General features: G+C 38.6%; 1 protein-coding gene across 1 annotated transcript in view; it reads right to left on the reverse strand.

The window, feature by feature from the left end:
* Positions 1 to 8,678: 8,678 nt before the first annotated feature.
* Positions 8,679 to 26,556, reverse strand: part of nhsb (Nance-Horan syndrome b (congenital cataracts and dental anomalies)) — a 52,088-nt gene continuing 34,210 nt past the window's right edge. Inside the window, exons 2-13 of the mRNA XM_039612925.1 lie at positions 19,629 to 19,781; positions 19,406 to 19,542; positions 18,024 to 18,071; positions 17,749 to 17,793; positions 17,585 to 17,626; positions 17,179 to 17,241; positions 15,123 to 15,315; positions 13,872 to 14,003; positions 13,368 to 13,520; positions 9,897 to 13,085; positions 9,560 to 9,701; positions 8,679 to 9,406 (exon numbers count right to left, since the gene is read on the reverse strand). Coding sequence (XP_039468859.1) covers positions 8,773 to 9,406; positions 9,560 to 9,701; positions 9,897 to 13,085; positions 13,368 to 13,520; positions 13,872 to 14,003; positions 15,123 to 15,315; positions 17,179 to 17,241; positions 17,585 to 17,626; positions 17,749 to 17,793; positions 18,024 to 18,071; positions 19,406 to 19,542; positions 19,629 to 19,781 — 4,931 coding nt within the window. The 3' untranslated portion in view covers positions 8,679 to 8,772. The remainder of the gene's footprint in view (positions 9,407 to 9,559; positions 9,702 to 9,896; positions 13,086 to 13,367; positions 13,521 to 13,871; positions 14,004 to 15,122; positions 15,316 to 17,178; positions 17,242 to 17,584; positions 17,627 to 17,748; positions 17,794 to 18,023; positions 18,072 to 19,405; positions 19,543 to 19,628; positions 19,782 to 26,556) is intronic.

The following is a 26,556-nucleotide window of genomic DNA, read 5'->3' on the forward strand; positions in this document are numbered from 1 at the left end:
CCCTGCACTTTCCTCATGTGAAACTGCAGCGTGTTCCAGCCTCTTTATTTTAAACCAATGGCCAAGTAAGTTCAACTGCTATAAAAACGTTAAGTGGGAAGTAAAGAGACAAAAAAAATAATCCATAACTGAAAAACACCAAACAACATGGAAACATTTTTAGATTTGGTTGGTTGTGTTTATGTGTCTATCGAGCAAGCAGTGGGATTTAAGGGTCAAATGGTCATGGATGTCTCATTTAGGCAAAGTGACAGTTCAATAGGAGTCATTGTTAAAAAGATCAAGAAATTCAACTAGCTCAACAGCAGTACTCTTTCTTTAGGAGTCGTGCTGCTTCCTGGTTGTGTGCTCAGAGTACAATGACCCCCTATTGGAGGCTACAGTCTCACATTCACAGTTATTTATGTGAGAAGCAATCTTAAAAAAACACAAACACACATCATATGCTTCTCATGATCATCTGGGGAAATCAGCCAATATATTTAATATGAAGTAACAACGGTTAAAAATTAGCGAAGGAGCTAAATTACTGCCCTCAGAGAGCACTTTGCTCCCTAAATTGAATCAAACAGATATTCAGGCTATTTGTGGAGCAGGGTTTAAAAAAATAAAACAAAACAAACCCCCAAAACAAATGCCCTTGGAGCAAATAATTCACTGAAGATAAATGTAATGGGTTTTCTCATAATTACAGAGATCAGTGTGTACTCAGATAAATTTACTTCAAAATATTTAGTAACACTTCGATTTTTTCTTAATTAGTTTAAATTGAATTAGTCACATTCAATTCACATTGCTGCTGGAAACTGCAAACAGAAATACATTCATATGCTGAACATGGTCGCTAAAATGGGAACGCTTAAGTCCTGACGGCGTCGAGTGTTCCTACACTCAAATTGGACCCAAACAGCGCCCCTACAGGTGATGTGCCATATCTGTCTGTACATGTGTCTGTTTTGCGTGTTAGTACAGTTTTTTTCTATTGGTTTGGCGCAGTTTTCACAAGCAATTGGTACATTTCCAAAACTCTTAGTACTTATATCACAACAGATCATCAAAAGTGCACCTTTTTCAAACATTTCAGCATATTTTCAATTGTGTTAGTACAATACAGATAATGACAAAATATCCTTGACACTACACAAAATAAGTGTTTCATCTAAATAAATGTTTCGTTCACAGTTACTGCCTTTCATAATGTTATCGCTATAAAATTTTGGATTTGTATCTCTTATTAGTCAGTTTAATACATTTGTCTGTCACTTCATTCAACTGATCTTAATGTTTAATCAATGAATCATTCATTATGTCCATGGATTTCCAACTTGACTGATTGTTGTCTGGTCATTTGTAAGTTACACATTGCTGCAAGAGCTTTCAATCTAGAAATACTAATTGCTAATTGTTTCCCCCTGATGATCACAATTAGTTACCATATAAGTAGAACTGTGTTTGAGACTTTGCACTGTTCAAATATGGAGCAGGATAGACTCGTAGGGAGAGGAAACCTTCATCGGAGAGTGCTCCTCGACAGAGAGGTGGTCTTCAGAGAAATGTAGGCAGAAGACAACGCACCATCATCTCTAATGAAGTCCGGGCCATCATTGTTGACCATGTGGTTAACAGAGGCTTTACCATGGCTGAGGCTGCCAGGTTGGTACAGCCTAATTTACAAAGGTCAACTGTCAGCTCTATCATCAGAACTTTTCGCCAAGAAAACCGGTATGTCTGCTATAGCAACTTCACTTCTAAAATATAGTACTCTATTGTATAGATGAACAACATGTAATTGTCAGTTTACAGTAATGTAATTTGTAATACTTCAATATTGACAGTATATGATTGTCCTCAGAATTAACAGGAGACAACCTGGTGGTGGTCGCCCACGTGTTTTGACTGACCAGCAGGAGTTGGCTGTGGTGGAAATGGTCAGGGCAAGGAATGACATACGGCTGTCTGAAATCAAACAGGCTATTGAGAACAGCAATGACACCTTTGCCAATGTGCCATCAATTAGCCTTCCAACGATTGCCCGGCTTTTGAAGAAGCACCAGGTTTCCATGAAACAAATTTACTTGGTTCCTTTTGAGAGGAACAATGTCCGGGTGAAACAACTGCGTTCAGAATATATTCAGGTACAACACTAAACTGGCATGCAATTACTGTAACAGTACTGACAACTATTAGTTGTAAAAAAAACCTAACTAAATTATCATTTTAGAGGGTGATGGAGCTGGACGCTGCTGTGAATCATCACAAGTATATTTTTGTTGATAAGGCCGGTTTCAATCTGGCAAAAACTAGACGCAGAGGACGTAACCTTATTGGACAAAGGGCTACCATCCAAGTCCCTGGACAACGTGGGGGAAACATCTCAATGTGTGCAGCTATATCTGAAGATGGTGTGGTAGGCTGTAGACCAGTCCTAGGGTCATACAACACTGAACACCTGATAGAGTTTTTTTTTTTTTTTTTTTTTTTTTTTAAATGAACTGGAGCAGGCCTGTCAGGGAGAAGACATCGTCTATGTTGTTGTGTGGGACAATGTCAGCTTCCACCATGCACAGCTGGTTCAGGAATGGTTTCAAACACATCTTCACTTCATGACCCTCTATCTTCCACCATATTCCCCTTTCCTCAACCCAATTGAGGAATTCTTCTCTACATGGAGGTGGAAGGTGTATGATCGCCATCCCCATGAGCATGTCTCCCTTCTTCAAGCCATGTGTGAAGCTTGTGGTGATATAACTGCTGAGCAATGTCAAGCCTGGATTTGTCATGCCAGGAGATTTTTTTCCCACGGTGCCTGAACAACGAAGACATCCACTGTGATGTTGATGAAAATTTATGGCCCAATGTTAATGACCGGCTTGATTAATTGTGTAAAAGTGATAAGAATAAAATAAAAATATATTTTGCTTATGTAAATGACTTGTTTTTTTTTTTTCTCCCTTTTTTGTGTGTGTGTGTGTGTGTGTGTGTGTGTGTGTGTGTGTGTGTGTGTGTGTGTGTGTGTGTGTGTGTGTGTGTGTGTGTGTGTGTGTGTGTGTGTGTGTGTGTGTGTGTGTGTGTGTGTGTGTGTGTGTGTGTGTGTGTGTGTGTGTGTGTGTGTGTGTGTGTGTGTGTGTGTGTGTGTGTGTGTGTGTGTGTGTGTGTGTGTGTGTGTGTGTGTGTGTGTGTGTGTGTGTGTGTGTGTGTGTGTGTGTGTGTGTGTGTGTGTGTGTGTGTGTGTGTGTGTGTGTGTGTGTGTGTGTGTGTGTGTGTGTGTGTGTACATAGTGTAAGGTTTACAGTTCAGTTACACTCATTCATCACCAAGGACAATTTGAAACGCTTACCTTGTATTATTTGCTCCTGAATGAAATGATTGGTAAAAGTACTACGTTGAGAAAAGATCTTACTGTTTTGTTTGGGTGATTAAAGCAAATGTTCTCAAAATATATCACAATGATCATGTGTTCTGAAACAATGATTAAGTGGAATGAAAATATGTGCAAATACAATGAAATCACGACATCAGATTTGGAAGAATGACTAGTGGTGTTACAAATGTGATCAAATGTGAGTTTTGTACTGAGAGATTTGAAAATGCACACTTTGGTTATAGAAATAGTACCAGACCTATTAAAAAAAACTGTATTCATGTAACATTCATAATTCAGACTGAGAACATTAATATATAGAGAGAGTGTTTTAATGTATGTATTTATTTTTTGTTATGTTACCGTCTAATTCAGTTGGGCTGAAGTAGTCAATGTCAGTGTATAGTTCTTGTCAATACTGGTAGTTTTTTTAAAAGTTTGAAGTTATTCATTTATTTTTTTGTATAAAGGGAAAATTGTTAAGTAGACGTAACAGCGGATGTTGGTTAGGAAGGAGCACATGGATAGTTAACCATTAGCTAACTGCAGAGGCTAACAGCTAGCTTCAAGATATGTAAACAAAAGCTGTTTGAGACTTCGGTCCCTAAGAGAAAGTTCAGTCATACTGCACTCACTGACAAAAATGTGCTGTCGTATGAGATTTAGAAGCAAATATAACTCACTGTGAAAGTAAAACTATATTATTTAACTTTGAAACAGTAACTGTAAATATGTAAAGGTGGTAATACCCCCTCCAAGGCCACAGTTTGTTTTTTCAAACTTTCTTTGTAGTTGTCGGATAGCTAAGCTATCATAACCATAGCTGCATAAAGACATCACGATTAGTTATTAACAGCTTCATAAATGTGAAAGGGGGGCAGCAGCTGGAGGGACTGAAGAGGGTAATATATGGAGTCTGAGTGAGCGAGAGATAAGATATTAATTATTTATTCAATAATTAGCAGGCTATGGACCAGGGATAGAAGACAAACAAAAACCCTTGGAGGAAACAAAAGCTTTTTAAAACAGATAAATAAAATAACATAATGCATGTAATTCTTTATAACAAGAGACACTGTAAATATAGCCAGCAGGCTACCAGTTGTAGCTATACCTGGTAGAGTTTAGACGTGGCAATGTAGAATTAGCTACCCCGAAAAACAAACCAGCAAACAAACGAAAAATACAATAAATGTATTAAGTTACTCTTTCATAATCTTTTGAACAAGTGCAAGTTTTGATTAAATGATCTCAGCTTGTGCACATCACCTTTAGTCTAAGATAATTAGTAAAAATTAAATATTTTTCTTCATGGCTGTGTTAATAGTCATTTGCAGACTCGAGACTGAGACTGCCAGTTTATTACATAGGGTTAGTAACTAAATATTCAAGATATGTTGTATGGAAAGTGTGGTCAGGTTTACTGGTCATAACAGATATGGCAATGTTTCCTTTCTTCTTTTTTTTTTACTCCTTACATTTTAAAATGAAGACAGTCTATCAGTACCTAATTTAGTCTGACTGGATTTAAGCATGAGGTCCAACCATAGTGAAGGAAAGTTAGTTAATGCTGGGTCCTTCTCATGAAAAATGTGAGTAGCAGCTAGGAGCCTGAACGTTAAAACACTACCATCTAGTGGGAAGAGTCTCTCAGTGCTTTTGGATCTGATGGGGATGAAATGAAGTGTCACACAATAGGCCTTTCATTTCATTGCAATCACATTTATTGGCTTTTTTTTCTATGCACAGTTACTAAGCAGCCTGATGAGCTGTTAAAATGAATTAGATATAGAGTAATGGAATTTTCACAATGTTGTAACCACCTCCCGACCCCCAAGCCCCCCAAAATAAATACAAGACTGAAGGTGTTGCACAGCCCCATAATATACAAAGGCTTGGAAATAATCATGTAAACTTTGAAAAAAAAAAAACTTTCTTTGTTTTTAATTTTTTTATTTGTTTATTTTACAAAAGAAAGAATTTGCAACATTTTTTTTCTTTAAAAACGTATTTACATGTTTATACAAAAATACAAAAGTGATTCAAATCTGATAAGTCCTAGCTAGTTTTAAGCATGGAGCATCTTTTAAATAGTTACAGTTTGTTTTCAGTGTTTATTTTTTCTCCTCTATGTCACTTTTTTTTAAAAGTCTGTTTAGTGTTATTCCATACTGTACACCTCTGAATAAAAATACCAAGTGGTTGTCATCAAACTTCCCCTTGCGTGCAGATATTGGAAACAGATTGAAAAAAAAAATCCATAAAAGTTACAGATTCTTGTTTTGTTGTATTCCCAAGCTGCTGAGGACTTAGGTTTTAGAGGGCGAAAAGAGTGTTAAACTAGAGTCTGCATGGCAACCTCAAGAGTTTCTCTTTCTTACAAAATGTGTCAACCCCTCTGTCCACTCCTTACAAATAAAAGAAACAGTCTTGGAATACCTTTAAGGCGTCAGTGCCAGGTACAGTACGGAAAAATCACAAACTAAACTAAAGGTCAAATACTTAACTGGTCAAATACTGAGTGTTTGGAGAATTTCACATGGCAATTCACAGTCACGTTGCATTTTTCATGTAATACTGTTACAGCCCTACAAATGATTTTATTTCAGTTATTCAGTAATAATATTAGTGGGAAACAAAATATTTAGCTATTAGTCAAAAGTAGATGGTGACACTCTGATCACATCCAAACTAGTTTTTTGTATTTACGAATTCATGTTTTTCCTTGCTTACTCTTTATTTGTACATTGTATCGAAACTGGCGTGTACACATATGCACTTTAAACATAATCAGCAGTTTCTCCTGGAAAATATTTCTCTCACTTCCACAGCTCCACCAGGACTAGGACCCAGCACCGAAAGTGTTCAGATTTCTCCCTCCCAGCAGATTCTAGATCATTTTCTTTACAGTCTCTTATAACCTATGATTGTCCAGTGAATAGATATACAGTACAAGATAAACCCCTGTTTGTGATCACGACTATACAGAACAGAATTAGCCAGACAGTTTGTACATCTATAGAACACACTATTGAACTTGACGTTTGAACAGAAAATACAAAAATCTCTTCTCATGGAGACATCCCTCAGATAAAAATAATGATTTGGCGGTGTCCTTTTCTTTTCTTCTCCCTCACCCATTCCCACCCCCCTCCCCCCCACTGTTGCTTATTGCATGCGACAGAAAACACAACAAATAAAACAGTGAACAGGAACAGGTGCGCTTCAGCAGTATGAGTATGATAAATGTCAAAGTAATCAGTTCACAGCTTTTTACTCTCTCCATCTTACACAGTGTCAGTTCTGCAATTGATATTCGCTGAGTATCAAACAGTTGTGGTTTGCTATCTATCTATCTATCTATCTATCTATCTATCTATCTATCTATCTATCTATCTATCTATCTATCTATCTATCTATCTATCTATCTATCTATCTATCATTTACAATAAAACAGTAATATGCTTGCTGAGGTATTCACAGAATACAGTGAGTGGTTTCAATTGAAGTACGGTCTCTGAATGTAAGACGTGTATGTGTTGCGTTTGCTGTGGTAGGCAGGTGAGAGTTCAAGCTTTCCACTGATGATAGTTTGCTTCTGTAAAACACTGTGTAATGTTTATTTGAAGGATGAGAGAGAGTTCACAGCACACTTGAAACCGGGTGTGGGAGAGAAAAGGCTGCAGCGAGGCAATCGGTACCCTGCTGACTGTTGAACACTGGATGTATGCAGTCCTTTCCTCCTCTTGCCTCCTCTCATTCAGATTTTGAGATATATGAGGTTTGGAGTGCAAGACAAAATGGTGTACACCTGACACTGGGTTGAGCTTTCACCTGTCTAATGCTACACTGGGTCAGTGCAAATGAAGGAGAGGCAACAAGGAGAGGAGAACAGTGTACATTGCTAAGATTTATGTGTTATGTTTTCAGTGAGACCTGTTCTTTGCTACACTCAGATTGATTCCTTATAAAATTTCTGTTTGTCATTTTATATAGATATGAGTTTTCTTTATATTCAGTACAAATATACATATGCATTTCACTATAAGATATATTTTCTTTTCAAGGAATATTCTTGAATAATCATGAAGTGCAAAAGCGAAGTTGATTCTTGGAAACCTTTCCAAATGAACCTCTAGTCAAACCGATTGAGAACCATCTAAAGCATTTTCACCATCTGCACTCAGTGGTGTATTTAAATCTGGTTGAAATGTACCTTTTTTTCACTTCAAGTCAGCACAGCAAGACTGGCCAGCAGCTGGAAAATCTTTAATTAGTCTAAGTATACTAGATTTCAAGGTTGGGTTCATGATTGACTTTTGGTGAAACATGGCACAGCTCCATGAATACATGCAGAGATTTACAAATTCCCTGCTTAAAACCACCTCTGGTAGAGAAAGGCCACTGTGCGATTGTCCAGAATTAGCATGTATCTTAGACAAATAGGCGCAAGCCCTTGCTCCTTCTTATTAAACACTCAAATCCAAGACGAATCAGTTTAGATCACCGGCAATGTGGTACAAATGTCAACCAAATCTTTCTGCAGAGAAAGATTCATATAATACAAAAGAACCACAAAAATGTCGACAGAAACCAGGATCCAGGGGATGTTTCCATATAGGTTCATGCAACATGGTGAAACTTTATCATCATGTTCTGAGAAGCAATTTTACAAAAATACATGCATCATGTCATCTTTTTGGATATAATTTATGTGAAGAAATATATGATTGGCTCTGTGTGATATACTCTCTATGCCAGGTCTGCAGATGGAAATCCAGTCTAATAAGTCAATGCTGTTTTGAGAGATAACTTCCACAATGAGACAAACCTTGCTGGTTGGCAGGAATATTGAATATGGAGTCTAGGAAGTTGATGCTTTGGGCACCACAAGTTAAAAGAATATTAATTGTCATAAGAATTTTTAAATTGAATAAGAAAGCAGTTCCTCAATGACATACACACACCCACATCATTCACAACACAAGAAGTAGAAATATCAGTGGATGTTGCATGTGCTTGCTCATGCACACACAAACGCACCTTGTCTGCACTCCACAAAATTTCTTTTTATAATTTTTTTAACATTTTGAACTCGTTATTTCTTATTTTTTTTAAAAAGATAGTTCAATCAAAATAAGTCTTGCATTTTTTTTCGATAAGGGAATTATTTATTTAATACACTATTTTTTCATAGTTTTTCATAACCTTTATGGTTCAAATTCTCACAACAGTTTGACACCTTTTTATAGAATAGTATATCCACAACCGGATTTATTTCTGCAACAGTCAGATTTTGTGTGTCATAAGAATTACACCATTGGCCTCGATGACACAGCCATCCAAGAAAAGTAGAAGGGGCCGTTTGCAGGGCACAGCTAAGAATAGAGGACATCACGCATCGGGTGGCTTTAGGATGATCTGTCATCATGGGGGCTCCCATCTGAGTTCTCGGTCTCCCCTTCAGAAATGGCTTGCATGGGGGCTGTGTAGAGGCGACTGCGTGTACTGTAGCGACTACTGTTGGCTACAGGGGGTATCCGAGAACGTCCTTGTCGAGATGCAGCCGACATAGGCAGGGTTTTCGATGCAAAACTCTCAGAGTTGGCTCTGGGAAAAAGACCTGGTATCTGGATTGGGTCGAGGCCAGAAATGGGGGTCTCCTGGAGCGTAGAGGGTGGCTCCTCTCCCTGTCTAATGGGCCCTTCCTGAACAGACTCCCCTGGTGTTTTAGGGGTAATAGGGCTTTTCAGAATCTCTGTAGCTGACATGCGATAGCTGGAATCAGTCCTGCTTCCTTTTTTTAGCAACAATAGTTTAAATTCCTCGTTCGACGTACTTGATTTCTTGGCGCTGCGATAGATTGGCACAGGGGCTCGTTGTGACCCAACAGCAGTGGCTAAGGTAACTGGAATGTTGAGAGGAGGTGCTGGAGGGATAATGACGGTGGACACGTTGCTGGGGGTCACTGGTACTGGAGGGCAGAGACGAGACTTAACATTTAAGTCGCCAGAATCTTTACGACCCAGGACCTTTCTCTTGGATCTAAATAAGGAAATCACAAGTCACAATTAAAATCCAGACATGGAATAAACAGAAAACATAAACATGTAGCAGAGTCATTACAAAAAATAATCTAGAAAATAGATATATTACAAACACTGCATAGACATTGCAATTAAATATATTGACCAGTACCTGTGTATCATGGCAAACAGGTCCTCAGTTGTTCGGGTCTTATTGGGTGACGTGATAATGATGTCATCATCCACTTTGGTGTCATCCGTCAGAGGGGAGAGCGAATTATCACTGGGTGTGGAATCTGTAGCACACAACATCCCTAAAACATGTCATCTGGCTGTCTGATCACTTAGTATACAGTCGATGAAATAGCCATCCCTTAAACTACCTTTTTTTAGAATTTAATGTTGTTTTGTGATAAAACAGCTTAATGGTATTTTGTTTTTGTTTTTTTTATTTTTTACAAAATACAACCTTAATACTTCTGGAAGTGGTATTTTGTTTAGAAACTTACCTTTACTGAAGTAATCCTCAGTGTCAGGAGTCGTGGAATCATCTTTGCTTTCCTGTGGCTGTTGTTGCTGGGCACTTCTGGTAGCACCTGATGTCACTTCCTCCTCTTCTTCCTGTTCTTCGTGTCCTCCTTTTCTTGGGTCACTGATTAGGTAAGAATGCGATGTCTCCATTGTGGTACCAGGCACTTTGATTGGACTAGCCCAGGGCCCTGAGTCTGAGTGGGATCCCCCAGCAAACTCATATGCTGGGGGTGGAGGATGATCTGATCGCATACCTCCTCTGGGACATACAGCTCTAGGGGGTTCTTTCATGTGCTCTTCCTCTTCCTCCTCTTCATCTTCATCATCATCATCATCCTGAGAGAACGAGCGTTCTCCTAAAACCGTAAACTCAGGATGTGCACGAGATGAGTGGGTGAGCCCTCTGAACTCTCTATGAGAATGGATATGTGTGTGTAGATCCACAGGAGATGGATGGGGAGCACGTGGGACAGGTCGATGCACAGGTGAGCTGTCCTCAGAGAGGTCTGATGATGGGTCCATTCGGGTTCGGAAGGCAGTCATAGCCCAGAAAGTTCCAGGTCCATAGCGGTCCTGTCTAAGTAGCAGGCTTTCATAAGATGGAGGCCCATCAGGATGACGGCCGGGAGGAGTTGGTTGTGCATGCTCAGGGGAGGAGGTGCGCTCATGACCTGGTGGTCTAGGAGGAGGTCTGCGAGGAGGGAGAGGCCTAGTGTTAGGAGGTGGCGGAGCCAGAGTAGAAGCACTAGGAGGACATTTGGGTCTTGTAGCAGTTTCTGTTACACTTGGTGTTTCCTGGTCTGTAGTGTAAGTAATTTGTTGATCTGCAGATTGGCTAACAGAATGAAGCTGCACTGATCGAAGAGCAGACGGTGTTATCGCTGACAGATTTGAACTAGGAATTGTTAATGTAGGGTTTGAACTTGGTGGTGGGTTGGTATTTGATGCTTCAGGAGCCAACAACTTTGTGCCACTGGCTAAAACATTTGCAGCTCTGTGTTTGCTATGGTGCAATGTGTGCATGTGGTAAGTCCGGTGGGATAACGTGTGTCTGACATAGCCACCATGAAGGACACTGAGATCCAGCTGAGAAGGTGGAGGTGGAAAGTCTGGGTCTCTCTTATAGCAAGAGGAAATGGAAGCTCCATCTCTGGGGAAATGCTGCAGGGAAGCGAGAGAAGACTTCCTCTCTGGCACTTTGGGCTTCCTCTTGCCAGTTGAAGGAGACAATGGTCCTGGGAAAAATGCTGCCGAAGATGTGGGCAAGGTTGATGTAGGTGTTTCTGATTGGCTGGAATAACCACTTGATGGTGAGGCCAGACCAGCCAGTTTCTCAGGAGACCCTAGTTTGAAGTCTTCAGGTGGGAGTGGTGAACTAGTTGCGACGGTGTCTGAAGCCTGGGTAGGAGCCTGGGTTTGGGTTTCTGTGGAAGAGGAAGAGCTGTCTGGTGACTTGATACACTCCATGACAGTAGTGCCTGTGGCGGTGCTTGAGTTGGACATGGATGTGTACTCACCATTGTTGGACTTCAGTTCACTGTTATGAAGCCAAAGGTCTGCATAGTCAGATTGCACAGCACCTTCATCTTTAAATGAGTGTGTATCTGCAGAGCTGAAAGACATGGGCTCTACTATGTCCACAGTTTCCCCAAGTCCCATTCCCCATGTTCCCAAAGGCTCTGCCACTAGACAGGATGTCTGTAATGGTTCTGGAGCAACTCCAAGCTCTAGGTCCAGTTCCAGCTTCATATCTGTGGAAGACAAGGTAAGCTCCTGTTCAATAACCATCTTTGGTTGATCCTGATCTGCCTGTGTGTCCGTTCCGACATCAACACTACCACTGGGTTCCTTTAGCGAGGAGGTTCGTTTGGGTGGTGGAGGTTTGACTTTCGGTTTCCTCAATGAACGAGATGTCCTCCCCAGGGTTAGAGTGCCTGCTCTGAAGTCAGCTGAGGGCTCAGGGTAAACTCCATGTGATAGTGGTGCTGCCACAGTGTTGGACTGACCACAGTCAGGCCCTTGGTCTGCATAGTTATACATGTATCCTCTATAACTCTGATTACACTCTCTGATATGCACAGAAGAAGAATAGAAACCTTCTGTATCAGATGGGTAATGAGAGCCAGGCTCTGTTTCAGTGTTGCTCGTTTTGTCACTGAAGCCAGCTTGGTCTTCAAGGCTATGTTTAGAGCTGTACTCTTGGGTTACCCCATGGCTCTGGCTCAGGTTTTGGGTCTGGTCAGGGTCTTGATCTTGGTCAGTCTGATCTTGGTCTGGAGGGTATGTCCATTCTCCTTCACTGGCTGTACTGACCCCTGCATCATCCAGCTGGTCTGTGGCTGAGGATGTGAATGAGCTTGATCTGTGACCCTGGCCTTGGGGTCTGAGGTCAGAGTGATATGAGGGATCGAGAGAGAATCCCTCATCAATAGCATTGGGCACGGTGTTGAGTGACAGCTCTGAATCACAGTGGGATGAGCCTGTCAGGGGTGGAGAAGAGGGTGGCGGGATGGTTTCAGATGTTTGTGAGGGGCAGGTAGAACTAGAACCACTCCAGTTCCCGCTCGATGACTGGTGGTCTTCTTTGTGATCCACATGGCTGCCTAAGACTCCTGTTGTAGACACTGAATGAATAGGGCTACTAAAAGTATCTGAGCTTGACGAGATCTCGCAGCTGCCCATGTCAGCCTTGCGTGGTAACCGTGAACGACCCCTCTCCATCCAGCTATGCTCTGGGCTTCCACCTCCTCCACCTCCTCTGTCTCTCTCCCCAGTTCGCTGCAGCCTTTTTAGGCTTCCAAGTTGTAGTGGCTCTGGAGCTGCTTGGTCATCTGTGCTCTCCTCTTCATCCTTCATCATCATCATCTTCATTCTTGGACTGGGGCCAGCTGGAATAAAGTCCTCTGCTTCGTAAGGTGACAATTCTTCATCTTCATCATCATCGTCATAATTGTCATCGTCATCCTCATCACTATCCATCAGGCGTCCACCCTCTCGTGGAAGGCTACGGGAGCGCAATCGCCCACCATGGGATGTGGCTGTGGTGTATGTTGAGTCTGACTGGTCACCAAGAGAAGAAATATTTCCTGTTGAATGGGACAAAGAGGCAGGAATTCCCTGATGGCCTCGCTGAGCTCTAATACGCCTTCTGGAGGGAGCAGCTGTACCTGAAAATGAAAAAACAGAAAAGAGAGAGGGGGACAGATGGAGATATTTCTTAATGCATGTGGCCTGTAGATTGTAACTGCAAAAAAGAAATAATTTAAATTCCAGATCAATTAATCAAGTTTAGGGATGATGAAAGTATATAAGCAGCTTCGAGATAATTTTCATGCAATGGGATCTAGAGGGTCTTTGAAAACAGAGTAGATTAATCAAGGAAGAACCGTGCTGTAATGTGTGGTAAAAGTGCTCACCCTAAAGAACCTCCTCCAGTATCAGAAACTTACATGCTATAAGAAAATCATCTGTCTGGCAGCCAGAGTCACGAGTGTGATGGAGGCGACCACTGACTGAGAGTTCTTCCTGACAGAGCGAGAGTTGATGTGGATTGGCATGGATAATCACTGTGCGCTCTCTTGCCACGGGTGATTCATCGGAATCTGAAAGCAAAGAATCAAAGTGTCTTTACTTTCGGAAATATCCTGCGCTAACTTTTTCATCTGAGTTTTCTTCAGAACGTGATATCCACAAACAACCCCGCAGGAAGATGAACCCTTAAATAAACAACAACTTTGTTCTTTAATATCCTTTTGGCTCGCATCTTCAAACTTTACACATAATTGTGAAGTTTTTTAACTCATGATCAAAATAATTCACATTTAAGCCTCTTTAAAAATGGAGAACCAAATTAGCTGTTTGCAAAAAATACAAGTCAACTTTTTTATTGCCAAAAGTACAAAAATACATAGTATAGTAAAATACTATGCGAGAAGGATTTTATTATAACATACCCATATCGTGCTGTACTCTTTTGGGTATTCCTGTTATGGTTTTCCTCCTCCTTAGCTTCCTTCTCCTCTGAAGAACTGACTGAGAATGGACTAGAGAGCATCGAGCACTTGCTTCCCTGTCAAACCCAACTCCTGTAATAACAACAATGTATATATAAAATGTTGTTTAATAATCTTTTTAAAGCAAACTATCTGGTATGATCCCAGGTTTGGGAATATCTAGATGAGAAAGTCTCTGTTTTGGTCCTGACAAAGGCCAGTAAAAGTCGTCATCATCATCGTACTATAATGATTTTAGCGTAGGCTGTATGTTTGTTTCTGAAGTCCTCCAAGATGACTGGTTCAATCTTGATTAAACTTACCCTATAAACTGCCTAGGGTACCAAGATTCACAACATCTATATGGCAATTGATTAGAATATTTACTTCAAATAAAATGTACTGCTTCTTTTTCTGTGTATGTGTATAAAGAAACTGCACAATCAAGGCCATTTACACCTTTTCTATGCATGTAAATAGAATCTAACATTTGCACGTTCATATGCTGCTTACACATGCGTTTTAATAGTCACCATAGGGCTTAAGCCATAAGAATTGGCAAGTTTTTATTTTCTATCTGGTACGATTCTACACCATTAACTATGGGTGAATGACAGTCACAACAGATTGCAGAGTAAGGGGAATCTTTCCAGACGTGTGCATGATATGGCCAAAGATCCGTGATAGTTGTCAAAGGCCGCCAGTAATTGCTGCAAACGGCAGGTGTGGCTCTTCTTTCCTTTGAGGGAACATATTGCTTTGCCACTTCAGTCGCATCTTAATTTCTGTGTTTACAATTAAAAGTTCCTATTATTGCTATTAATGTGCGGTTTAAAGCGTTTGACCTATTGCAAATGGTAAAAGTAGTGCCTTTTCCTCTTTTAGTGACTGTGCAAACGTGTACTTTAAAACCGTGTTGAAAATCATATTTACTAGTAAATATGTAGTCTGTATGTAGTTCTTAAATAGAGTTTAAGCTATTAAAGCTGATGATTTCTAAGTATATCAACAATTACAAATAACAGAGCAGATATGTTTAACAGTAACAGCTCATGAATGAGCTGTAGCACATACCGAATAAGGCCTGTGCATTCCATCTTTTCTCAGAAGTTACATGTTCCTATTGCATTTCTCTGTTTCAGATTATCAACTGATTTAAATGCTGTTTTTTTGTTTTTTTTAACTTTATTTACTCTTTCTTTTTTAACTTACCTGTGACATTGATCGGGATGATACAGGAAGAGATAGGATGAGAATCGCCAGATGACTTGTGATCTGATGGTGGGACGTTTTCCTTCGACCAGTTTGTCTGCTTATCCTGGGTTGAAGGGGCACTGGGGGCTGACGCTTGGGCTCTGTTGCTTCCCAAGACCTCACTGCCTTCACCTTCCCCTGTAGAGGTAGCCTGTAAGAAACAGGCAGAGATTGGCAGCATTAAATGTCTGTTAGGATTTAATTTAAGAAAGTTAAAGAATAACAGTAATTACTTACATTGGTGAGGTGAATCATGACAGTTTTTTTTTTTTTTTTTTTACAATTTCTCTAACATTATCATATACACTTATGGACACTTCATTAGGTAAACTTACACCGTTCCAAAAAATAGTAATGTCAAAGTATCTTACTGTATATTTTACAGTTTTGTACTGTCTTTCTAGAATATCATTAAATTTACATAAGGAGACTGTGATTGTACATGTCAAAGGTAAAATAACATAACATCACTGTAAATATAGTAAAACACAATTTACTTGTTTTTTAAATATATTTTTTGTACATATGCATATTTAGATTGTAAAAATACATTCAGAAATGTATCATAATTTCACAAATATTTGTCTGTTATGTGAGAGAATGATCTGTTAAATTCAAATGTAATACTATGGAAAAATATATAAAATGATCGAAAATTAATATTTGAATTATAATTTTGCTGAAAATTTCATGTCATCTAGGTCTGATTCAATAATTCAGAGGTAACAAGTGAAAATATAATTAATACGAATAAAAACTAAAAAAAACATATAAAACATTGCACGGCCACGCTGTGCTAATTATATATTTTAAAAAATAAATGTAGAGGTAGGAATTGCAATTAATATAAATCTCAAAGTATTCACAACATTCCTGAACAGAAATAGGCCTCTGCACCTGGGGTAAGGGTGTGGCCATGAAAACAATGTGGCATGCCATTGGATGTTGGGACACATAATAACATGACGCTAAGCATCGGCCAATGAATGTGAACTAACAACCACAAGGTCGCGGGTATGGCTGCGGGTATGGCTGCACTGTAGGAAAAAATCCTAATATAAAAGTATTTTACTGTGCATTTTACAGTTTTGTTCTGTTCTTCTAGAATATCATTAAAGTTACGTAAATAGACTGTGACTTCACATTTCAAATGTCAGTTAATGTTAAATCACTGTAATGTAATGAAACATAATTTTCATGATTATTAAATGTATCTGTCTGTACATATGCATATTTAGATTGTTAACATACATACACAAATGTATCATGATTTCACAAATATCTGTTCGTTATTTGAAAGATTGAACTGTTGAATTCAAATGTAATGCTATGGAAAAGTATGTAACATGATTCCTATAAGCTTGTGTTACATCACATAAGTATTAGTATCATTGCTAGGCGATCGTGGCATCTAATCGGCCAATCACATGGCAGAAACTCCAGGTATTTAGGCATGTAGACATTGTCAAAATTACCCAACAGAGATGAAATTCAAGCATTAGAATGAGGAAGTGATTTTGAATGTAGTATGGTTGTTGGTGACAGAAGTGTACCCATCTTCTGATGGCTGCTTTGAGCATGATAACATATCATGTCACAAAGCTCCAATCATCTCAAACTGGCTTTTTGAACATGACAGTGAGTTCACTGTACTCAAATGACCTCCACAGTCATCAGATCTTATTCTAATAGATCACCTTTGGGATTTGGTGGCACAGGAGATTTACATCCTGGATATGTAGCTGACAAATCAGTGATTTTATCGTGTTGGACCAAAAACTCTGAAGAATGTTTCCAGCACCTTGTTGAATCTATGCTATGAAGAATTGAGGCAAAAGGTGTCCAATCCAGTAATAGTAAGGTGTACCTAATGAAGTGTCCAATGAATCTATGCAATAGCTAAATCATTATCAAAGTACTCCACACTGAAAGCTGTAGCTGAATGACTCAAACTACTAAACAAGTAATATGATAGGAAGACAAAAAAAGAAATTAAAACCAAAAAGCTTGGTACCTTTCTATTCCATGGAATGAAGATGCAACTTTCAATAGGGTGAAGCGAGTAAAAGCACTCAAACTAAGAACACAAAATATAACAAAAAATAAATAAATTAAGTCGATGAAGTGACATGTGAAATCCAAAAGATTTAAAATAATTCCAAATAAAAAGATTAAAGGAAAATCAAAAGGTGACAACTGAACAAGGCAGTGCACTCTTTTCAACCTTTTCTCCCCAACAGATATTTAATCGATGCTGCTACATGTTCCTGTTCTTCAATGCATAACCCAGGAATTTTTTTAACATATGTTATATAGTAACAATCCTGCATTTATCTCCTAACATAAAAACTGTAAAAACAAGAAAAAAAAGGTGTTCAAATATTTGACATCAGATGTCAGGTATGACACATCTTTCTTACCTTTCTTTGGATCGTCTGAACATCTGCTTCTCTTGGCCTCTCCTGTAGTAGAAAGAAACGCACACATAAAAGCAAGCATTTTTTTGCACACACAGGCAAATGTTGTAAAGTTTGTCAGGACTGAAAATGATCAATTTTTGACCAAATGTAAATATCTTTCTTACTTTTCTCTGTATGGTCTGGATTTCTGATTCTTTCACAGGCCTCTCCTTCAAGAGTTTTTGAAACAAGAAAGGGTAGAGCGAGTGCAATTAAAAACACACAACCTCTACACAAAAAAGTTCCAAAGCAATTAAAAAAATAGAAGTGGTATAAAAGATGTAGCATGATAACATATAGTTCCAGACACACAGGAGTAACTGTACACAAATGTGCATATAACATAAATTTCACATTAGCAGGTGTCAATAGAAAAGTCACATACAAATTTCTGTTTTACCTTCCTGGGTTGGTAGTCTAAGTCTTGCTCCCTTTCTGCTCTCTCTTGCTGCATGCAAAAGTTAGAATACGATATTTTATCATTTTATTGGAAGACATGAATTAAAGGTTCCACAAAAATGTTAATAAGAAAAAAAAACAAGAGGAAAGGAAGTTTTTGCACATCTACCTCAGACTTGGTGATTTTTTGATAATAGTGATTTAGATTTTAGTGGCCACCAAGTACAGATTTCATAAAAACCAACAAGAAGTTGTGCAAACAGCACCACAGGGCAGTTTGAACCAGTTAAGCAAACACTTTAAGCGTATCTAAGCAACTTATTGTCACCTGTACACTGAATTCAAAGTAAGCAATTCAATCAATTTATTTATAAGCACATTTAAAAACAACACAGGTTGACCAAAGTACTGTACATAGTAAAAAAGTGAAAAGTAGATCAAACACACACAAAGAACAAAACTCAGTCACAATTAAAAGCTAGAGAGTAATAATGTGTTTTTAAATGGGTTTTAAAAATGTCAAGTGTTGAAGAGATCCTAGTTTCAAGAGCCAGACTGTTCCAAAGTTTGGGCGCAGCAATCGCAAAGGCCCGATCTCCTCTGTTTTTTAGCCTGCTTCTAGGGACAACTAGACTTATCAGCTGACCTGAGAGTTCTATTAGGAGTATTTTTAGTTCCCATAAAAGCTATGTTTTCAAAATTATTAAACTGTTACTGGTTTGACAAGTGGATCGGTTGCATCGGTGCTCCACACACAACATTCACAAATGCAAACATTATATTGGTTCAGATCATGGAGTAGTTTCTCCTACTTGGAGCCACACGGCAGAATTGTTTTAAGACGAGTTTATGTTGGAATTAGAGCTGTAATCTACACAACTATCATGGCCAAAATAACTCACAATGATAATTTTATCAGGCTATAAAAATATGTGATTGCAGCAAAAAATTATATCAATCAAATTAATCTCTAACTTTCTTTATTGTGTGTTTGATCTCTTGTGTTGCATAGGAATCACAATCAAAATATGGGTGGAGGGAGGTGGAACTCTGACACCGTAAGTATATGAAAATATTATCTCCTTTTATTTTTTGTTTTATAGGAGTCAACAATAAGTATTAAGGTGCAATATCGAAATACATACATTTGACTGAAGAAAAATCTTGGAGATACTGACGCCAAATACCAAATTTCATCACACCTTTTACTACAGATATTACCTGACCACTGATAAGATGCACAGTCCTAAATGAGGATTTATGGAGCAAGGGAAGTCCCTGGTGTAGTTGCTGTCATTTACAGTGAACCACATCTTAACTCCACCCTGTTTGTTAAACGTAACATACTCTTAGTTCACGTTACTCTCAGTGAGTCATCCTTACCGCTCTTGCCAGGCGACTCCTCTGTTGCCGCCGGATGGTGTGGGGCGAAGGGAAGGTGGGCATGGGGGGCGCCACTGAGATAGAGATGGTCACCCTGTTTCTCTCCCGACTCGTGGACCGCTGCCGCTGTTGTTCGTCTGTGAAAACCGAACACACGAGTACAAATTTCCAATCCATACTTTGTACATAATGCAACTTTGGGGCCTGGTTTTGCCTCTCTCACCTCGGTGCAGAGCTCTGAGACTGAGCTGAGCATTTCTGTGCAGCTCCTCCAGACACGGCGGTCGGGTGCAAGGATGAAATACGTTGTGCTGCTGGTGCCATGGAGCCTGATAGTGAACCGACAGCTTGCTCTCTATGTCAAGGTTCGACACCGCTAAGATGAGAGGAGAGAGACGCAATTAATTCTGTTAAATAGAATCTTTGATATGACCATCCATGTTTAAGTTTTAACTTGGGACTCTCGAGTTTGCGTGTCCAGTCACAAACTAAAATATGGTTAAAATCTGAAGCAAAACAACAGTGCTATGAATTGATGATGAGGAGAAGAAGGAAAAGCAATCAACATCATCGAGGACCATGTGAAGAAACAGGAGATGCTCTAAATTCACAGAAAGACTATGACAAGCTCCCCAAGATGCTTGAATAACCTGCCCATCAAATACTTTAGCATATAATTAGGAAAGCTGCTGTTGTGCTGAAGGCCAGCACAATAAATGCAGATATAATGTAGTCTTCATTCATTTAATATGACATTAATTCATAAATAACTTCACTTTTGGAATTTTAAATAATTTTGAAGGCAATCTCTATTTACTTTTAGAACACAGGGCTTTTGCAGAGTGCTTTGCACACACACATACAAGTATATCCTTCGATCCATATTCTTAACCATTTGTCCAGTTCAGGGTCGCTTGGAGGCTCGAGCCTATTCCAGCCGTCACAGGACTAACACAGACAGAAAGACAAGCATTCACTCCCACCTTCACACCTTTGACCAATTTAAAATCACCAGTTAACCTAACAAGTATGTCTTTAGACATGCTTGTAGGGGGAAGCTGGCGTACCCGAAGAGAACCCACGCAGGCACAGGGAGAACATGCAGGCTCCACACTGAAAGACTTCAGCCAGTCACCTTTTTCAAATCTGTTTACACACAGAATTTGCCAGTCTCTAGTCTGTATGTCTTGAAAACACAAGACAAAGCCCTGACACACCAGCAGGTGGCAGCTAAACCCACACCTGAAACTCTGAACATACCAACAGACCACTGTTTTTATTGCAACAAAGATTTCCGCAAAGAAAAATTTCTCCCATCATAAATGAGATATATATATATATATATATATATATATATATATATATATATATATATCTCATTTGTATATAATTCTCAAAGTTGATTTTCACACAAGGAGTGAAAGAATGACAGATATGTGCTGTTAAACCCTTTAGCTTATGCAGTCAATTGTCTTATAACTCATAATTCAAAATGCACTTGTAGCCTTGGAAGCCACACTGTACGTCAGTAGCCACGCAACCTTCCTTATATGTGCCTGCATCCAATTATAATCAGACAGCATTTGGCTCATGTAAACTACAAGGTTCAAAAACACAGAGTCAGTTCAGTGACATCAAACAAACCATCACAAATTACAGTTACAGACAAAGTCACTTTTTTAGATTTCACATCCGTATAATTCAGAAAGATAATGTTTTTGAAGATATAACAAGACTTCACACAGCTGAAAAAAAGAACTAGAACTTTTTAAGAGAAACTGAAATATATTTTAGTTTCATTACAAGTAGGACAGACAAGCAAAATATATTGAACAAAGCTGGAAGAAAAGCTTTTGTTGAGTGTCTGTACATTGCTGACCACATTATGTCCATTAAATTGGTACAAACAGATGAGAAAAAGATAGCATTTTATGTTGTATCGACTCTTAGATCAACAGTATCTTTATCTAAGTTTAAAGGCAGAAAAATGTCAGTTTGTTTCAACTGGACAATTAATGTGTGTTCAGATGTTACAAACCCCCAAAATTAGCAACCCAGTTGCAATGCTGTAACATTGCAATTAACCAAACAGCAAATTGAAGCACCTGTATGTCAAACAGCTGCTTTTATTACACTGACAGTGTTGGATGAACACAGTTTGGCCACATTTCCTTTCTCTCGCCATGTTGGGTATGCTGAATATCTGCAGGAGGACTGGTGGCACTTATAACAGCTCGAGAGCTTGGCCAAACTCCAAAATAGTTTCTCTGTAAAAGGAAATTCATGGTTCTGTGAAAAATGATATAAAATATATATAGAAACTCTAAATATAAATAACCCTAGTAAATAAAAAGAAAATATGAATTGAATTCAAACGAAAATAGAACAAACAGAACTTATTAATCTAGAAATCATGAAACTTAACTTTTTGAAATACATGCTTTTAAATCTGATACTGGCAACATGTTTCATTCAAGTCATGTTTACCTCAGTGTTGCATCATTTTTTTAACAGCACTCTGTTTCAGAGCTGCTTTACAGTAGTTGAAAAAGCTCTTTTCTTTCTTCCCAGTTTTGCTTGATGTAAACTTAAGATGTTTAACTTTTCAGATTTGTTTTTTCTTTATCATAAATTAATCCCACCTCTGATTGATTCGATCAAAGACTTGGCAATAGTGTTCGTAATCTGTGAAACAAAAGGGATGGAAAGAGGATGCCATGCCTATCTGGGATGCTCTTTTTAGACTCAGTCATGTTATTAATAGAGCTTTATCAATTAACTAGTTGTGAAATGTCTCACCAGGTGTTTTTTTAAGCACTGCAAAACTGTTTGTTGCCTTTATATCACTGTTTCATTTAAGATTTTGAGTTTTTAGCAGCAAATTCAATATATCTATCAAAAATAATAAACATTTTATAAGTTGTTTTTTGTGCTGCTTTTGATTCAATATGTGCTAAATGATCTAAAAATGTATTTTTATTTCCATTTTACACAGTGTCACAACTATACTTGTATCAAGGTTGTATGAAGCAGGACTACAACCAGACATAATCATCTGTGACAACTACACATATCCCAGATTTAGCATTAACTTTTCTATTACTGGTCCAGCTATATTTATATATATTTATATATACAGATTTTGTATCTTTTTTTTTTTTTTTTATCTCTTTCAATCTCTCCTGTCCAGATGTGAGTGAATGTAAGTCATTAGTAGAATGTATTAGGGTGTATCTGGGTCAGGCAGTATGCTCCCTAGGCAGTAGCTGCAGAATCTTGTCATAGTAGACAGCTGTTATATAAGAAACACAAGCCAGCCAGTTCTGCTGAGGAAAACTGCACTGTGAGCGTATGGCAACTCAAACGGTGCAACATCTCATATTTTCTGAGATTCTGGTTTTCTATCTCCTCCTGGTCCACTGGGGCCTTTTTCTTTGGAATTTGCATCGTCTCCTTGTGTCTCTGTGGGTAATTGGTGATTCTGAACTGGCTGAGAATGTGAGGTAGATAATATGCTCATGCATGGAATAGAGTACTGTATTAAAGTATTTTGAGTGGTCAGTGTAAGTACAAATGACTATAAAGATGTAAATGGTGTGAATCGTCAGACACCCCACGATATGATATTATCACAATACTTCACTCAGGATCTTTGCTGGGTGGAACACGTTACTGTGATTACATGGCATTTTTCAGTAACACGGTAATATAAAGCATTACTGTATTTACATTACAGTTACAATTACAAGCTACAATCAGCTGATTTTATTTCATGTGTGGAAAGAGAAAAATGGCAGAGTGGTACAGCAATAGAGCTTTTGAGGAGTGGAGATACGGAAATTACTTTAATTTTTATTGCACAAAAGGATGAGAGTGCAATGGTAAAGTTGAAGTGGCATCCAGCTACATTATGCTGCTCATACAACTTTGGCCCTTTGCAAGCAGCTGCACAGACAGCATGCTAACTCAAAGCTAGCAAAGAATCCACAGTGACTTTATCGCTGTGTTTGCTGTCCAGACCCTGATCTTCACCAGGTTGCAAAGGGAGTGATTTCTATTATTCTAGGCTCTCTGCCTTAGAGTATAAAGCGCCTTGAGTTGAACGTTGTTGTGATTTTGCGCTGTATGTAAATAAAATGGAATTGAATTGAATAAGAACTCAGACTTGTAGCCTCCGTTTCTACCTTTTCGTGTTTCTAAAGTAAAATCACTGTGGCGATTGCTTTAAAGTCTCTTTGGGCTGCCTTTCATCTTTGCTTTGTGTTGCCGGCTGTGTTTTCATGTGCAAATACTAAAAGAAAGATTCTTATGTGTGTCACCATTAGGGTAGGGATTTGTGTTGGTGTGTGGGACTGTAGCCTATAGGTTTATATTGTTAACTGGTAATTATGTAATAATTTCAGGTAATTTTATAGAGTAATGATAAAATAATAAGTAGTGCAACGAATCACTTTCTGCGGTGAGTAACTAAGTAACATACTGCTTAACTTGTAGTATTGTGTAATACATTATTTTTCTTGAGTCTACCCCAGCACTGCTCCCGATACAATATTATTGCAATTTTTAACATTTTGCGATATTCTATATGAGTATTGCATTAACATATATTGCGATTTATCAAACTTTTTTTTTTATCAAACTTTTTTTTTGAAAATGATGTCCTTAAATTTAAACTTTCCGTCTCTCTTTGTCACTAAAAGGTGCCGTAAAAGTTGTCATAAGACTGCCATCAGTCTGCGATTGAATGCGATCAAGTTTGCAGTTAAATTAAATCAGCTTCTGATAATACAGCAAATAACTGTGATTAATCGTCAGAAATCACATATCTGTTGCTGTCTACATAGACAAAAATTCACATTTAATTTTAACATTTACTCAAAGCAACCTCCCTGTTCCCTCAAGTTGTGCTCATTTCACAAATACTTATTCAACATGTTGGCAGTCTGTTTACATTTATAAATGAGGTACTAATTATTTGCCAACCTTTGCCAATCTCTCTGAGAGATTGGCAAGATGGGCCCTTTTGTTTGTAGTATTCCTGGAGTATTTTAATTTATTATAATAAAATATCAATATTTTGTGTGACTGTATCAATACAATATTGCCAGACAAAATATACTTTGTTGTATCAGTTTTTTTCCAACCCCTATAAAAATGGCAGTATAATCTTTTGCTGTATAAGGTTTAGTGATATAAAACTAAGAATTAATTTAATCAGTTAATCTTTAGGTTGATTTATTGATTAATGTCTATTATTCAGCCAGTCCCTTTGACTTCTATGCCAAAATGCTCAAATTCATGGCAGAAATAAACATGTTTATAGCCTGGCACAAAAAAATTGCATTTATCTCTTCCTGGTTCTCTAATCGCTAGTTTCCCTGATCTTGACAACTGAAAAGGACTTAATTCTTTTCTTTTCTAACCACATGCATAGATTTTCTTCCATTTATCCCACAAGGAGAACATGCGTAGAAAGTCCCCAGCCAGTTAATGGATTTGAATCCAGGGCCTTCTTGCTGTAAAACAACAGTACTACCACTGCATCACTATGTGACAAAATGCTTGGTAGACAATACAGGTTTATAAAATCAAACATGCAGACCACTTCTACAAACATGAGTGAAAGAATGAATCACTTTCAGGAACTTAGTGAATTTCAGCGCAGTACCGTGATACAATGCCACCTGTGCAATAAGTCCAGTCGTGAAATTTCCTCACTTAAATATTCCACAGTTAGCTGTTAATGGTATATAACAAAGTGGAAGCGTTTGCGAGTGACAGCAAATGAGCCACAAAGTGGTTGGCCACGTAAAATCGCAGAGCATAGTCAGCAGATGCTGAGGTGCATAGCGCATCAAAATAGCCAACTTTCTGCAGAGTCAGTTGCTACAGACTTCCAAACCTCATGTGACCTTCATATTAGCTCAAGAATAGTGCATAAAGAGTTTCATGGAATGGGTTTCCATGTTCGAGCAGTTGCATCCAAGCCTTACATCACATTATATCTAAGTGCAATGGAAAGCGTTGGATGCAGTAGTGTAAAGCACACCGCCACTGGACTCTAGAGCAGTGGAGTGTTCACTGGAGGGACAAATCACACTTCTCCATCTGGCAAGCCAATGGACGAGTCTCGGTTTGGCAGTTGCCAGGAGAACAGTACTTGTCTGAATGCATTGTCAAGTGTAAAGTTTGATGGAGGGGGAATTATGGTGTGGGTTTCTCTTTCAGGAGTTGGGGTGGGTCCTTTAGTTCCAGGAGAAAGGGAACTCTTAATGCTTCAGCATACCAAGACATGTTGGACAATTTCATGCTCCAAACTTTATGGGAACATTGTGGGGATGGCCCCTTCCTGTTCCAACATGACTGTGCAACATAGACTTTACACAAAACAAAGTCCATAAAGACATGGATGAATAAGTTTGGTGTGGAAGAACTTGACTGGCCTGCACAGAGCCCTGATCTCAAACTGATAGAACACCTTTGGGATGAATTAGAGTGGAGGCTGCAAGCCAGGCCTTCTCATCCATCATCAGTGTCTGAAAGAATGGTCAAAAATTCCCTTAAGCTCACTTCTAAACCTTTTGAATTAACCTTTCCAGAAGTGTTGCAGCTGATATAGCCGCAAAGGTTGGGCCAACATCCTATTAAACCCTTTGGATTAAGAATGGGATGCCACTCAAATTTATATGAATGTAAGGGCAGATAAATTAATTTGGGTATACAGTATACAAAAAGGTTTAAAGTTATGCATTATTAACACTAAATGGATATCTGTGTTGAGCACTCTATATATACAGCCTAACACACCACTCCCTCCCAAAAATATAGATATGGCAATATTCTACATTGATTCTACAAATGATATAAAATCAACACAGGAGAATGGTCCTGTCCTAATAAAAATCCAATGAACATTTTAGACAATCAAAATAAGGACTAAACAGGAAGAAAGAAGTTTAAGATACACTTGATGTTGGAGACAGTACCTCTGGATCGCACAGGGACGCACCCTAGACCAAGACAAGCCAAAGCCATAGTCAGCAGCTGTATAGTTCCTCTTTTTCTTTTCTCCCTCTGTGTCTTCGTCTGCTGGTCCTCCTTTCTCTTTTAGACTCCTTATCATCTGTTCCTCAGTAATAACACCTTATTTA

Source organism: Oreochromis aureus, linkage group 1, assembly GCF_013358895.1.
Source record: "Oreochromis aureus strain Israel breed Guangdong linkage group 1, ZZ_aureus, whole genome shotgun sequence".
In the NCBI taxonomy this organism is placed as follows: Eukaryota; Metazoa; Chordata; class Actinopteri; order Cichliformes; family Cichlidae; genus Oreochromis; species Oreochromis aureus.